Source organism: Mustela putorius, unplaced genomic scaffold (assembly GCF_011764305.1).
Source record: "Mustela putorius furo isolate JIRA1106 unplaced genomic scaffold, ASM1176430v1.1 tig00004007_pilon_pilon_pilon, whole genome shotgun sequence".
Classification (NCBI taxonomy): domain Eukaryota; kingdom Metazoa; phylum Chordata; class Mammalia; order Carnivora; family Mustelidae; genus Mustela; species Mustela putorius.
This window is the reverse complement of record NW_025422145.1, coordinates 11,745,287-11,759,247: the sequence shown is the minus strand read 5'-3', so window position 1 is coordinate 11,759,247 and position 13,961 is coordinate 11,745,287. Positions and strand designations below refer to the sequence as shown.

General features: G+C 54.5%; 3 protein-coding genes across 12 annotated transcripts in view; 1 reads left to right on the top strand and 2 right to left on the bottom strand.

Annotated features, from left to right (window-relative positions):
- Positions 1-133: 133 nt before the first annotated feature.
- On the top strand, positions 134-1,847 carry SMIM22 (small integral membrane protein 22). 3 transcript variants are annotated; one of them, XM_013055204.2, is made up of 4 exons: positions 134-264; positions 435-593; positions 690-775; positions 920-1,847. In XM_013055204.2, the coding sequence occupies exons 2-4, from the start codon at positions 461-463 to the stop codon at positions 959-961; spliced, it is 261 nt and encodes an 86-aa protein (XP_012910658.1). In that variant the 5' UTR covers positions 134-264; positions 435-460; the 3' UTR covers positions 962-1,847. The 3 variants fall into 3 exon arrangements, with proteins under 3 accessions (XP_012910658.1, XP_012910656.1, XP_012910657.1); XM_013055202.2 differs by having other exon boundaries at positions 690-790; XM_013055203.2 differs by having other exon boundaries at positions 153-260; positions 690-790.
- ROGDI (rogdi atypical leucine zipper) lies at positions 1,403-7,678 on the bottom strand. 2 transcript variants are annotated; one of them, XM_045072203.1, is made up of 11 exons: positions 7,378-7,678; positions 7,215-7,286; positions 6,390-6,478; positions 6,092-6,141; positions 5,322-5,402; positions 4,417-4,532; positions 3,097-3,195; positions 2,635-2,748; positions 2,501-2,550; positions 2,264-2,390; positions 1,403-1,953 (listed from the first exon to the last, which is right to left on the bottom strand). In XM_045072203.1, the coding sequence occupies exons 1-11, from the start codon at positions 7,420-7,422 to the stop codon at positions 1,912-1,914; spliced, it is 885 nt and encodes a 294-aa protein (XP_044928138.1). In that variant the 5' UTR covers positions 7,423-7,678; the 3' UTR covers positions 1,403-1,911. The 2 variants fall into 2 exon arrangements, with proteins under 2 accessions (XP_044928138.1, XP_044928139.1); XM_045072204.1 differs by having other exon boundaries at positions 4,417-4,512; positions 6,092-6,146; positions 7,378-7,673.
- Positions 7,679-7,960: 282 nt separating this feature from the next.
- The window catches only part of GLYR1 (glyoxylate reductase 1 homolog), a 36,051-nt gene continuing 30,050 nt past the window's right edge, over positions 7,961-13,961 (bottom strand). For all 7 annotated transcript variants that reach the window (XM_045072202.1, XM_013055198.2, XM_045072201.1 and 4 more), the window contains 2 exons: positions 13,731-13,855; positions 7,961-10,149 (listed from right to left, as the gene is read on the bottom strand). In XM_045072202.1, coding sequence (XP_044928137.1) covers positions 10,075-10,149; positions 13,731-13,855 — 200 coding nt within the window. In that variant the 3' untranslated portion in view covers positions 7,961-10,074. The remainder of the gene's footprint in view (positions 10,150-13,730; positions 13,856-13,961) is intronic.

Sequence of the window (13,961 nt, the reverse complement as noted above, 5' to 3'; positions counted from 1 at the left end):
CATGAAAAATCCCGGAAGGAAGAGGGTTTCGGGGCCCGTGGCGCCCTCCGTGGGTCCTGCAGCACCTGCTGCTGCGGGGAGGCTGTGAGCACACCTGCTAGGGCACAGGCCCCGCCCTCTGGAGTCTGGCTGCCCCCTGGGAAGGGTGGGACCGGTTGCCAAGGTGCCAGGGCCTCAGGCGGCACCTATCGCGGATCCGGAAGCAGGAAATAGTTGGTGTTTTCAGGACCTGGGACCTGCCTGGCTGGGGGAGCTCGGAGGCTGGTGGGGGTTTGGGGTGGGGCTGCCCGGGGGGAGTGGGAAGGGACAGGGCAGGGGCTGAGGGGTGGTGTGGGAGGGGGCAGGTGCAGGGCAGGGGCTGGACTGCGGGAGGCCTGGATGCCGCCCAGTCCCAGAGAACAGGGTTCTGAGGCAGCCCCGGGGGGCCGGGGCAGGTGGCACCCAGAGGCCTCGAGCGGAGATGGACTTGGCAAAAGACCTGGAGAAAGAGCTGGAGACCACAGCCCAGGAAGTGCTGGGGAAACTCAGGAGCGGTGAGCTGTTCCAGTCCAACTGGGACACTGCTGCCTTCATCATCTTCCTCATCTTCCTCGGTGAGTGTGGCCCTGGCCTCTGGCCCCTGGCCCCCCCTTGGCCTCCTGTCCTAGGCCTGGCCGAGGGCCTTATCTGGACACCCATTCCACCCCCAGGCACCGTGTTGCTCCTGCTGCTGCTGGTCTGTCTCCACTGCTGCTGCCACAGCTGCTGCAGCCGCCGCGCCTCCAGACCCCGGAAGGTGAGCCCCGGGAAGGTGAGGCCCGCCAGCGGAGGCAGCAGCCTGGAACTGCACTGTGGAGAGGGGGTTGCTGGGGCTCCTGTGGAGAGGGGCCAGCTGGGCACACACGAGGAAAGCCCGGCCAGCCCCGTGCTTCTTTTGCAGGAACACCGCAGGGGAGTGGATAACTTGGCCCTGGAACCTTAACGCAGCGAGCCCCCAATCCCCCCCCCTCCCGTCCGTGTCTCCTGCTGGCAACAGTGCTGATGACTCGGTTGTCTGGAACTTGAGTCTGGAGTGTGTTCTGAGCTTCCCTTCAAGGGGTGGGCCGTCTGGGCACTCACTGCTTTCTCCCGATGCCCACCTGCTCCCCCACGGCTTTCAGCGGGCTGGACTGTCGCTCTAGGTCACACAGCTACTGCTGACAGGAGGGGAAGCTGGGCTCCAACTCAGTGGCCCGAACCATGAGGCCGAAACCTTGTCCCCAGCCCACTCAGTCCCTTGGCAGCCTGGAGGACCCCCTCAAGGGTGGGACAGGAGGCCAGGGGCTCCGTCGTTGGGTATCCCACCCAGGTGCTAATGATCAGGGATCCCCAACTTGGTCCTCACTCAGATAGACAGACAGACGGACAGACAAGACGCTCCAGGTAAAGTCAGATGATCTTTATTTCCTGGAGGCCTTGTCAAGGATGCGGAGCAAACACATTCAAGGGCACCACAGCGAGGCCGTGGATGGTTCCGTCTGCCCTCCTGATTCCCAGCTTAGGGCCCTTGCCCACTCCTCACCCTCCAACAGAGGGGAGAGTACGGTTGCCCGTCACGATCCTGGGGCAGGTCAGAAGGCAGAAAGAGGAAGGAGGAGGAGAGCCCTGGGCCTGGCGCCACCCCAAGTCCAAAGGTTCCCGCTGAGAAGGGAGGGCAGGGTTTGGAATGTGGGCCACCTCTGGGCTCTGCCTTCCTGACCACCCCCCCGTAAAAGAAAAAGCAAGCCAGCATCCCTGTCTCTCCGTGCTTCCAGTGCTCATTTCAATCTGTGCAAATGTGATGGGCAGGATGGGGCAAAGAGAAATAAATAATAGCCCATGCTGCCTGGTTCTGGCTCTGGCCAACGTTCCTGGGGGGGATGGGTGATGGGGACAGGCTCTTGGGTGCTCTGCTCAGAAAGGCCTGTAGCTCCAGTAGCTGGAGAACACGGAGATCTAGGGAGAGAGGAGGGGGGACATGGTAAGTGGAGATATTAGGTGGCTTGGCCCCTACTATAGCCTGTGACCCAGGTTCAAGGTCGTTCGGGGGCAATGTGTCAGGGAGAGGGTATTGCTGCTCAGCAACACCGTGGCCCATCTGCTCGTGTGTGCAGAAGGTACAGAGAACCTGAAGATTTGAGGGTGCTTTGGAAGTGTGACAAGAGCCCCTGGAATCCCTCCAAAATGAAATGACTTAGTAGCCTAGTATCTGCTGGCCCCATCTGTCTGAGAGGACCGCCCCGCACCCACAGTCCCCACAGCCCACCTTATCCTTGAGCTGCTGGCAGAGCTGCAGGGACACAGTGAAGAAGACTAGGGCGTCGTTGAGCCACGGGATCACACACTCCACCTTGTGCACGTGGCTCACCTCCAGGCGCTGGGAGCCCCACTCGCTGGAGGGAGAAAAGGAGGGTCCCTGGGGGTGGCCTGATTAGCCTGGTCCCCCGGCCCCCAAGATGTGGAAGGTTGGGGCGGGCAGGGAGCTGCAGGGCACCATACTTACAACATGGCCCCGGGGCTGTGGAGCACGGCGCCTCCAGCGGGGCGGAAGTTCTAAGCAGAAGAGCATCAGACCCAGTCAGGCCCGAGAGGCTGCAAGGCACTTAGGGGTGAGGGGGCGAGTGGGGTCCTCCTCACCTTGGTGGAATTGGGCTGCAGGACGTGCAGCTGGTACACGGTGAGGCAGAGCTTATTGAGGTTGATGTAGACATTGACGAGCAGGTCGGAGGGCAGCGCTGGGGCAAACATCCGCTGGGGACAGGGACCGGGCAAGCCGGTGGCATGAGGGCCAGGCAGGCACAGCTTCCCCAGGACTGCCTGGGGGACCTTATGTCCCAGCCCATGGACGGGGGCTTCCAAACTCTTCCCAGGTACTCCGGGGAGCTTCCTGCACCAGGCTTGGGAACCACTGACCCAGACCCGGGGTATTTGGGGGATGCAAGATGGAGGCCCAGAAAACTGCATAGACCTATGCCTTCAACTGACAACAGTTTGGGGTTTCCAGGACCCCATCACACCCCTGTGTCCCTCCCAGGGGCAAGCTGGGCTCCTTGGTGGGGATTCCCTCTCCCGGAGCAGGGGCTGGCCTAAGGCACTGACCGTGAGGCCACTGGCAGCGATCTCAGGCAGAGTAAGGGTGGCTGGCGTGGTGAGCCGGTTGCGGGCTCTGGTCAGCTGCAGCATCACAGCGTCCATCAGCTGCGGGGAGGTGGCTGGTCACAGCTGCTGCGGGGGCAGCCCCCACCCTCTCACATCAGGGAAGGACCAAGTCATGGTAGCGCCCAGCTCCTGCCTGTGTGGTCCCACTCTCACGGCCTGAACCCCCATCATGTGGGGCTTGTTTAAGGGGCAGATGTTTGGGCTCCAGCTGCGGGCGGGAGACAGGATGTCTGCACTGTTGACCATCTGCACAGGAAGTTCTACCGCATGGGGTCCCGGGTGCTGGTCCAATGGGGAATGGAAGACGGAAGCTCCCTGGAGTTACTCTCAGGGGCATGAGGGCTTTGTGGATGGGGTTGCAGGCAGTGAAGGAGCTTAGAGGAAGGGGCCTTAATCCAGGCTGGGTGCAAGGAGCCAAGGGAGGCTTCCTGGAGGAGGTGATAGGATGGGTAAGTTGAGGTCCTAAGGTGGGCACCAGCCCCGTTTTCAAAAGTAAAGCTCCAAAGTGGTAAAGTCACATAGCTATTCAATGGTGGAACCATCTGGAACTCATCCTTTTCCTTTGACAAGACCAAAGCTCTGGCCAGAACTCCTCAGAGCCCCAATTTCCACTGCTTCCAGATATTGTCATGGAAATGGGACTGGGGGTGACCTGGCTTCTAGGAAAGGGAAATTTTGGGTGGAGGCCTGGAGGCTGCACCGCCTACACCCAGGGTGGTGGACTGGGTGTCCTAGATGTATTGGGAGGGACCTCAGTTCATCTAGTTGTAAGTTTTCATAGAGGACCCAGAGGTCCAAAGAGGGCAACTGAATCACCTAAGTCAGGGACAGAGCTAAAGCATGAATCTGAGGCGTGTCAATGCAGCCCACCCCTCCACACCGTGTGAATTCACTTTGCGAATTACAAGGCTTTCTGTCCGTCTAGGAGGGCTACTACTTCCTGAGCATTTGCCAGGGGCTGCTTTGCCTGCATCATCACAACTGCCAGTCACGACACCATGGCACCCTTTTGTAGGTGAGGCTGTTGAGGCACAGAATGGCTAAGAGAGTAACCTGGGGCTGCACAGCTCAGTGGAGCCCTGGGATCAGAGCCAGGTCTGTGAGTCATTTGACTGACTGCATACACACATCTATCGAGAGCTGATGGGGCGACCATCGGCTGCACCTGAGGCTGTTGGGCGCAGAGCTCTCCAGGGGCCTGGTCAGGGGTCAGGACTAGGAGTAGGGATCCTGCTTCTCCTGCTCCTGCAGGCAGCTCACCTTGAGGACCTCTGCTCCTGTCCTGAACTGGTAGCTTTCATCCCGGTTGGCGAGGAGGTAAATGGCCTGGCTTACGTGGTTCCTGGCATCCTGGATCTGAAAAAAAAAAAAGCCCACTGCAAGGTCAGTGGGCTGGGCCTCAGGAGGAAGAGAAGCCAACTTCAGAGTAGCCACAGTGTCCAGGGCCCCCGATTACAGGGCCTCACTCTGATGGACTGTCCTCCTGGGAGGGCTGGGGTTGGTCTCAGCTGCCTGCCCCTCTCCACCAGCTGTCCTCTCTGTGCTCACTGAAAGCCAGGCCCTGCCTGGGTGCTGGGCATACGGCACAGACCGGCAGGCCTGCCACAGCTCACCTTCTAAAGGAGGACAGATAATAGCAGAGCAAAGGCACAAGAGGACAACACACTGAGTGACTTGCGTAAGGACAAAAGGGTGACTCTGCAGGCTGGGGGAGGAGGAGCCTCTTTAGATGGATGTCAACGGAGGCCCAAGGGAAGTGCCTCTTGAGCATCACCCAGTGAAGAATAAAGCAGTGAGAGGCCTCCAGGCACAGCTATAAGCATGGGCAAAGGCCCTGAGGTGGAGGGGCAGGGTCCAATCACAGAGGAGTGTGGACTTTGTCCCCAGGAGCCATTGGAAGCCCCTGGAGGCTCTGTGAAGGGGAGTTCCCTGTGTTTCCCACTGGGGCCCAGAGGCCTACAGACAGAGCAGGTTCCCACCTCCCTCCAGGCTAGACTCTGGAGTCCCAGGCACTGCCTGCCCCAGCTTTGCTGCTAGGCAACAACTTCCCAGGCTTGCGGCAGCCTTAAATCCCCCTTGGCCACCCTAGGAGGCCTCAGTGCCACTCAGGCCTGCCCCTGCCTGCCCTTGTGGCTTGAGCCCTGGCAGGAAAAGGGCCTGATTACCTGTTGCAGCTTCCACTGCTTGTCCTCTCGGAAGGCAAAGTGCAGTAGCTGGTTGTTCCGGGGAATCTTCAGATTCACGTCCTGACGAGCAAGAGCGTATAAGCAGGAGGACCCCTCTCCTGCTTATGGCCACTCTGAGCCCTTGAGCAGGGGGCAGACATGGCACGAGTGTGGTAGCTCAGGCCCCAGCCAATCCACAGGGCAGAAAGTCTCCCATCCTCCCTGGCACTTGGGGTGTGAACAGGGAGATCAGGAGACAGGAACTCAAGCCCAAAAGGAACCACAAAGAAATGCAAGGGAACAGAGACAGAAAGGGGAAGCTGGGAGGAGGTGGTGTGACTGTGGGCAGAAAGGGAGCATGGGTACAGGCCAATGGACTGAACACCCACTACTGGAGGAGAGGCACCTTCCCCCATATCTCGGTGCCTAGCACAGACGGAGCTCAGATGTTGGCTGATTCCACTTTGAATTGGGGCCAGCCTAATCCCTCCAATGCCCACGCTTCACTGGGCCCAGACTCAGGGCTAGGCCATGTGCAAAGCATCCCCCTTCCTGCACCTCTCACTGAAGACACACACCAATTCCAGAGGAGGTTTAGTGGGGTGGGTTGTTATTTTACAAATGAGGAAACTGAGGCACAGAGAGGTCAAGGATCCTACCCAGGGCCACAAAGCCAACAGGTAAAGGCAAAGCTCAGCAGGAGGCCCCCACACTCTTCCCCACTGGATCCTCCAGCAGCAGGGAAAGGGAAGAGGGGCTGGGGGACTCACCGCCTGGCTCAGCGCGTCCCCTTGCAGAGTCAGCACGCCCTTCACCTGGTCTGTGCTGCAACACGCGGGGGTCAGAGCAGTGCCTGCGGCTGCCCTTTCCCACCACCTCACCCTCCCAGCAGGTTGCCCCTGCTGTCACAGGATGGCCCAGGCTGCCCCACAGCACACCCTCTACATGTTGGGGCTGAAATCAATCTGCATGGCAGGGTCTTGGCAGTACAGCCTCCCCTAGAGAATATCCCAGGTGTCCCCCTCACAAGCAGTCCATCCCTCCTGTTCCTGCTCAGCCCTGGCTCACCTACAGCTGCCGAGGATGAAGTTCTCTTGCTTGGCAGGCCCCTCGGTGCCTGCACCAGAGCATGGCAGAGTGAAGCGGAGCGAGGCCTCCTGGAGGGGCAGAGGGGAGTGGAGTAAAGTTGACCCAATCCAGCTCACCTCTCTTTCCAGAAGCCCCATTCCTGGGTTGGCTAGGGGAGGGACAAAGTAGGCTAGTTTTCTAACCTCCAGGGCACCTTCCCATTTCTCTGGCCCTTCCCCCACCACCTGAGTTTCAGGTCCTACCAGAGTGGATAGCTGTTCCTTTCACATTCCCTGGATGCCTACCGACTGCCCAACTCAGGGATATAGAACAGAGATGACCTCCAGGCTGGGTTAAGATGCTCCAATGTGGGGGAGCAGAGTCAGGGAAGGACGGAACTCATGGTAACTAGAAATTCTGGCGATAGCAGGCAATGCCTGGACATTTTTGTGAGTTGACTTGTCTTCGCAACAGCCCTGTGACGCCAGTACTGCAATCTCGTTCTTGCGAAAAGGAGGCCCCATGAGGTTGAGTAAGGTGCTGAAGACCTTGAGATCACAGCTTCAAAGGAAGCCTTCCTTGAACCCAACCCTGACCGCCCAGACCCCCCCAGCCAGGGGCTCATTCCAGGCCCACCCCACCACGCTCACACGGCTGCTCGTGATTAAGTGGGCAATCACATAATGGTGCCTCCACCGTACGCCAAGTCCACTGGGGCAGGGCCTGGTCTGCACAACGCGCGTCGCGTCCACAGCAGGCGCTCGGGAGGCAGGCGCGGCGCCCCGGGAAGGAGCCGCAGCCGGGCCGGCCCGCCAGAAGCCTTACCTTGAGGATGTCCTGCAGCTGCCTGAGCACGGCGTGGACCTCGTCGTGCAGCAGCCAGCGGAACTCCTCCTCCTGCGGAGACAGGCCAGCGGTCAGTCGCCCGGGCCCGCGGGCCCCCGCCCCGCCCCACCCCACCCTGTCCCACCCCGTCCGCGCGCCTCACCAGCACCGCTCGCTCCGCCGCCGTCGCTGCCATCGCGGTCGCCATCGCCGCTGCTCGCCACCCAGGGACCGCCACCCGCCAGCGGTCCGCCAGAGGCTCGGTCCACCCGCCGTCCGTGCGCCCGCGGCGCGCTGGCCCACCCCCGCCGCCGATTGGCTGCGCGCGCGCCCGCCCCGATCCCGGGCCCCCTCCCCCGCCTCAGACCAGCCGAGCGGGGGCTGCGAATCGAGACTGGCGACTGCGCGAACCCGCCTGCGCCGCCTCTCCCAAACCGCCGCGGGCACCTACCGCGGGCGCCGCTCCCGCTGGAGCGCGGCGGACACTTATCCCGCCCCCTCCCGGCAGTGATACGGCGCCCTGTTCCGCTTGCGCCCACTGATTGGCCAACGGGCGGCTTGTTCTCGCCGCGTCCGGCGATTGGCAGGCAGGGCGGCCTGTTCCGTGCCCTCCGCGCCCTGAGCTCTGCGGCTGGGAAGAACCGGCCGGCTGAGCTGTTCGGGCGCTCCCGACCCTCCTCCCTCCACCGCTGGGCGTGGAGGGTCTGGATGCAGGTAGTGGCCACTGCTAAGGTAATCAGTCACAGTTGCGTTACCAATAAAGGTTTTATTTTGCTTGCAGTAGCTTTTTGTTAATTGCACAAAATCATGTTTTTGCCATTTAAACATTATCACACAATCCTATTCTGAAAGACAAATGTTCATTAAAAACAAAGCAAAAATAAAAATTCACAACCTTAATTACCTAGATTTGTCATTTAAAGGAGGTTTAAAGGAAAAAAAAAAAGGGTCATGGAAGAGGGGCTTTCTTACAAGCTTTTTCACAAGTGTCACATTTTCTCCTAAAAGGGAAGGATTTCAAAACAAAGGTGAAATAGCTTAAACAGAAATACTCATAAAAAGAAACTTTACAGAATTGTCAACAATATTAAGACAACATTGACTAACCAGTTTCATTACAGTATTCTCCCCACCCCCACCCTCACCCCCCACCCCCCCCAAAGTGTCCAGCTAGGACTAGAACAGGCTTTGTGTTCAGACAGAAAAGAATTCCAAATCCCAGTGAAGTTATGCCAAAAACACGCAGCATCTTCCCTGCCCTCCCCCTATGTCTTCTGAGATCCCTTGCCTGGTTTCTGATTAGCGGAAAAGGGCCAAGGTTGAGGGGGAGGGGTCCACACCAGTGTGGTCTCACTCTGTATATTCACTAGAAATGCTGACCTGCAAAGTGTGACTTTGGAAAATGCAACCCAAGCAGAGGGAGAGAACATTGACATCCTTTAGGTGACTTCTCCTTGTTTTTACGCCACATTCCAAGCCCCTCTGGTCCCCTATCCAAGGAGAAATGTTAGGGTCTTGAGGATGTCTCAGGTCCACCTCTGAGGGTCAGATAGTTCAGATTGGGTCAGGCCCAGTTCTCTTCCCTCCTGAGAGACCCTGGGGCCCTGGAAGCATCAAAGACCATGCTTCTGGCTGAAGTGAAGATACTCGTTCCTGTTTCAAGAGCTGAGCCTAAAAAATGGCTGTTGTTGGTCAGGCTGGGTCTGGGCCAAAGAAGGGACAGAAAACACTGTCTCCACGGGAAGAAAATGAGTGAGAGAGAATGAAGAGGAAGGCAGTGGGGAACATGTGCAGGAGTAGGCCGGAGAGGGTGAGACTGCTGTGAGGGGACCCAGTTAGAGTGACTCCTGAGAACCAGGCGGGAGTCTGCAGCATAACGGAAAACAGGAAGGATCCCCTCTCCTCCCTCTTCACTCCTCCCTGGAGGCCCTCAGGATCCCCTTCCCAAGGGCTGGAATGCAAATCCAAATACTAAGAGAGCCTGGTGAGGAGTGAGCTCCCCCTACACCAAAGCAAGGAAGTCTGATCCCAGCCCAGGGCTCTGCAGTGATGGTGACTTCTGGGACAGGAGCTCAAGAGCGGCGAGGAGAGCAGGCTTCTGTGAGGCTCACCTAATGTGCTGGCGATTTGCGCTCTCCCCCGAGAGCCAGAGCCCTGCGTCTGCTCAACTTCGCCAATCTCTTTTCAGTTCACAAAGGCATTTATGGAGAGAGTTGGTTGCACATTGGTAGCTTAAACATGACAATCCTCATCAGCTGGTCACCTGAGGTTGGAGGGCCCATGAGGACCCTGTTTGGAGTCGGTGCTGGCTCATCTTGACCCAGAGCCTCTTCGTCACACGCAGGATCCAGTAGGGGGATGTGGACATAACCACAGCCTCTTTGCTCTGAGGGAAGGAAGCAGTGGAAAGGCTTCCAGTTCTTACTGCTGATTCGAGTTCCTTGAATGGAAAGGGTCTGAGATAAGACAAGCTCAGAAGGAAGGAAAAAAAAAAAAAAAAAAGCCAGGCAGCAGTTTCTGGGCAGCTTCTATCCTGGGGCGAGAGCCAGTGTGTATTGTGTATTTCTGTGTGTGTGTGTGTGTGTGTGTGTATGTGTATGAACACACAGCCACCTAGTCCCAGGCCAGTGCCCAGCTCAAGAGCTTTCCCAAAGGCCAATCCTGCTGACACCCCTCCCCTCCCCAGGACCTCCAGGGGAGGAGTGACGCTGTGTGCTGTGCTGATGGCAAGTCTCAAAGTCTGTATAAAAGGAGATGGAGACAGGTGGACTGGTCCAGAGTTAAGTCCCAGGACCCCAACCCCATGTGAGGAGGAGGGGTCAGAGGGAAGACTGGGGGGCAGGGGTGGGGTATCGAGGGCTTAGTGTATATAGGCTCGGTACACGGCAGACATGTCGTTGTCAGACTGGTCCAGTGCCTTGGCTCTTTTGTACACCTGGAAAAAAAGGAGATGGGCTCAGTCTCTGGCACAGAGCTGACTTAAAGACACAATCTGCTTTGTGGAGGTAGTTCTAGATGCGGTCAGGCAGGCAGGCTCTGGAGTCCAGGCTGTCTGGGTGCAACTCCTGGCCACCCTCCACTGATCTTGAGCGAAGTGCCTCAGTTTCTCTCTGTCTTCGTTACTACTCCTTGATGTCATGGAGAAGATAACAAGGTTATCATGAGGACTAAATGGAGCGAGGGAGGTAAAGTGCTCAGAGCATCGTTAGTAATTATAGTCATGTCTCTTTCTGCCTTTAGGGTCTCCCTGTGTTATTCTCTGGGCTGCTATCCTTGCCCTTCCCTCTGCATGGGATGCCTTTCCCTAGGCAAAGCTGGTTCCTTCCCAGTCAGCTCTAAGGCCTTCCCTGACCAGTCTATATAAAGCAGCGGCTGTACCACTTTATCCTGTCACCTTATCTTACTATTTTATTCATACTTCTGACCTTCAGAGAATTCTTGTTTAAATACCTATCTGCTTATCTTGTGCCTCCTTCCATTAAATGTTAAGCTCCACAAGGAAGGGAACGGGCAGCCCCTCACCATGTCCCCAGAGCCTAGAACAGTACTTGGCGGCGGACAGCCACTCCAGAGCCACTAGGTGAGTATTATGAACGAGCGTGAAGAGAATTAAAAAGCCATTCAAGCAGGTCAGTGTGGCGTCCAGGCACACTGAGGAAATGCAGTTGGCCACAAGGTTCCTCCCACATAGCTGCATCTTTGTCTTTTTTTTAAAACATAGTCCAGTTGAAGCCACGATAATTGAGTGTCCATTATAGCTCAGGTATAGCTGTTAGCTCAAAATGAAGGCTAAATAAAGACCGTTTCAGAGAAAAGAAAACGAATCGTTGCCAGCAGACCTGCATTACAGAGAATGCTGAAGCAAGTTCTTCCAGTTGAAAGGGAACAATATCAGAGAGAAATTCAAATCTTCAGAAAAGAATGGAGAACACTGGAAATGGTAAATTAGAGAAATATAAAATTATTTTTTCTTTTAATTAAAAAAAAATACATACGACCACTTAAAACATTCCAACATTGTCTGGTAGGTTTAGAACAAAGGCAGATGTAACACACGGGACATCTATTCCCCAAAGCAGGGGTTCTCTTGGGGCGCCTGGGTGCCTGAGTTAGTGGCTCAGAGCGGCCGACTCTTGATTTCAGCTCAGGTCATGATCACTGGGGTGTGGGATCAGGCCCCCATGTCAGGGTCCACACTCAGTGTCAAGTCTGCTTGTCCCTCTCCCTTTGCCCCTCCCAACTCATGCACGTGTGTGTGCATGCTCCCACTCTCTCTCAAAATGAATAAATAAAACCTTAAAAAAATAAAGCAGGGCTTTTCAACCTGGGGTTATTTTGCCCCACGGGACACATGGTAGTATCTACAGACCTCTTCCCAACTGAGAGGGCACTGCTGGCTTCTAGTGCTTAGAGGACAAGGATGCTACTGAATATCCTGAAATGCACAGGACCACTCCCACAACAAAATGGCAATAGTGCCCAGGTTAAGAAACCTTGCCATAAAGGAGGGCAGGTGAGGGAAATGGATCTATGTTTTATGTGAACAGGTATAATATTAACTCTAAGTGGGCCATGAAGTTAAGGGTATTGCATATTCTTGCATACTGCAATCTCTAGACCAAAGATAAAAGAGAAACAATGCATTATTAAAGAGCCAACAGAGAAAATGGCATTCTAAAAAACAGTCATATAATCCAAAAGGTGATAAAAAAGGAGGGATAGACAAAAGTCAGAAAGGACAAAGAGCAATCAAATGGTAGCTCTAAGTCCAACCACATATCACCAGACTTTTAAGACAAAGACTAAATGTGAATGGACTGGTGAACCTTAAGATCCTGAACGCTGGGCTCCAATGAGGAACCTAAATTCATGCCCTCGAGAAAGCACCACGCTCCACTGAGAAATTAACCAAAATGTCTGTTTTCAAGCCAACGAGTCCTGTAGAGCCACGGCAGAGGCAGGTCAGAAATCACAGAGCACGCCGCCAACACAAGCCACATGCAGATCCCTTCCGAAGTAACTTCAGTTAAAGACAATCGACCAAAAAAGTTCTATAAAATACACAGAGAAGTCCACTGCTTAGAGAGAATCCAAGGCAAAAGAAACAGGAGGAACCTGAAACTGTACTGCAACCTAAAAAGGTGAAGTGAGTTCCCTGAACTGCTCAGGCAGACAAGGAAGGGACAGGAGACTGATTACACTTTATGAAAGGCCAAGTCTGAAAAGAGCACAACTGTGTTTCTTTACTTCTTCACTGGAACAAGCCACTTGAGACTTCTATTTAACTTGAATCGAATGTGTATCCTCTTAAAGTTCCTAGAAGATACAGCCTCTAAAAATAAATCAATTAATGTGTTTTGTGTTTTATACAAAATATGGTTTTGATTGTAACTCTACAGTAATGAAATACTGCTCAGCTTTTTTAAGGCGTCCCTTCTGTCAGGCTGAGGAAGATGACCTTCTCGACAACTCTTTCTGGGGCCCCTGGATGGCTCAGTTGGTAGAGCACCCAACTCCTGATCTCAGGGTCATGAGTTCAAGCCCCACAGCAGGTATGCAGATTACTTAAACTTATTTAAACAAATAAACAACCCCCTCCCCAACCCAACTGTTTTCAGGAAGTGCATATGTAGGTGCTGTGTTGTCACTCAAACAAATGTTAATGACCAACACTCCAATTAACAGGCAGATACTGTCAGAATGCATACAAATGCAAGCCCCACTGACAGGCTCTACACTGAGGATACCACTTAAATATAAAGACACAACTTGAAAGTCAATGAATGAAAAAAAGATATACCATGTACACAGCAGCAGTTACGGTAAAACCAGGCAATAGGCTTCAAGACAAAGGTCAGGAGGGACATTCCATAATAATTAAAGGCCAAATTCATCAGGAAGACATGACCATCACAAATGGCTAAAAACCCAAACACAAGAGTTTCAAAGATAACAGAATTAAAGGGAAAAACAGACAATGCTACAATCATAGCTGGAGATTTTAGTATCTCTCTTTCAGCAACCAAAAGAACCAGAGAAAAAGGCCAATAAAGACGATCTGAAAAACCACTACCTAACCTTGACCTAACTGATTATCGGCAGAACACAGCAGCTGACAAGTGGAGAACAGTCTTCCTAAGTGCACACGGTACGCCCACCAAGACAGACCATTTGCTAGGCTGCAAAACAAGTCTCAATAAATTTAGAGTTAAAGATCACACAGGATCTGTTTTGTAACCACAATAGAGATCCATCAGTAATCACTAACTATTAGATTCGCAGGACAACTCCAATTATCTGACTGATGCACTTTTAAGTAATCCGCAGGTCAATGAAATCACAAGGGTTACAAGTAAGAAGGGCTCAGAAGGGAATATATGCTTTTAAATGCTCCGGTCTAGAATCAATGACCTGAGCTTCCATTCAAAGGTGAGACACAAAGAGACACAAAGCAAAGAGATGGGAGGAAGCCTAAAAGCAAAGGGAAGACTGTCAGATCAGGCCTCTTGCAGTTACCTCATTGGCTGCAGCTGCCATAGGAGTAGGATGGTTGACGGCATCCCCCAGGGCAATGGCTAAGCGGAGATCCTTCTGAATGTACTTCAGGTAGAAATCGGGCTTAAAGTTCCCTTGCAGGATATCTGAGGAGGGAAAGCCACGTAACAGAAGAATTAAATGGACCCAAATTAAGAAACTATCTGCTGGACCATCAGGGCTCAACATCTAGCATTTCTTCCCTCTTGGACA

Coding starts and splice junctions, on each gene's coding strand:
- SMIM22 (XM_013055202.2), top strand. CDS start 461: ATGGACTTGGCAAAAGACCTGGAGAAAGAGCTGGAGACCACAGCCCAG. Junction 594..689: donor CATCTTCCTCATCTTCCTCG/GTGAGTGTGGCC, acceptor TTCCACCCCCAG/GCACCGTGTTGCTCCTGCTG. Junction 791..919: donor GGAAGGTGAGCCCCGGGAAG/GTGAGGCCCGCC, acceptor CTTCTTTTGCAG/GAACACCGCAGGGGAGTGGA.
- ROGDI (XM_045072203.1), bottom strand. CDS start 7,422: ATGGCGACCGCGATGGCAGCGACGGCGGCGGAGCGAGCGGTGCTG. Junction 6,142..6,389: donor TTCATCCTCGGCAGCTGTAG/GTGAGCCAGGGC, acceptor GTTGCAGCACAG/ACCAGGTGAAGGGCGTGCTG. Junction 2,749..3,096: donor TCGCTGCCAGTGGCCTCACG/GTCAGTGCCTTA, acceptor CCCTGTCCCCAG/CGGATGTTTGCCCCAGCGCT.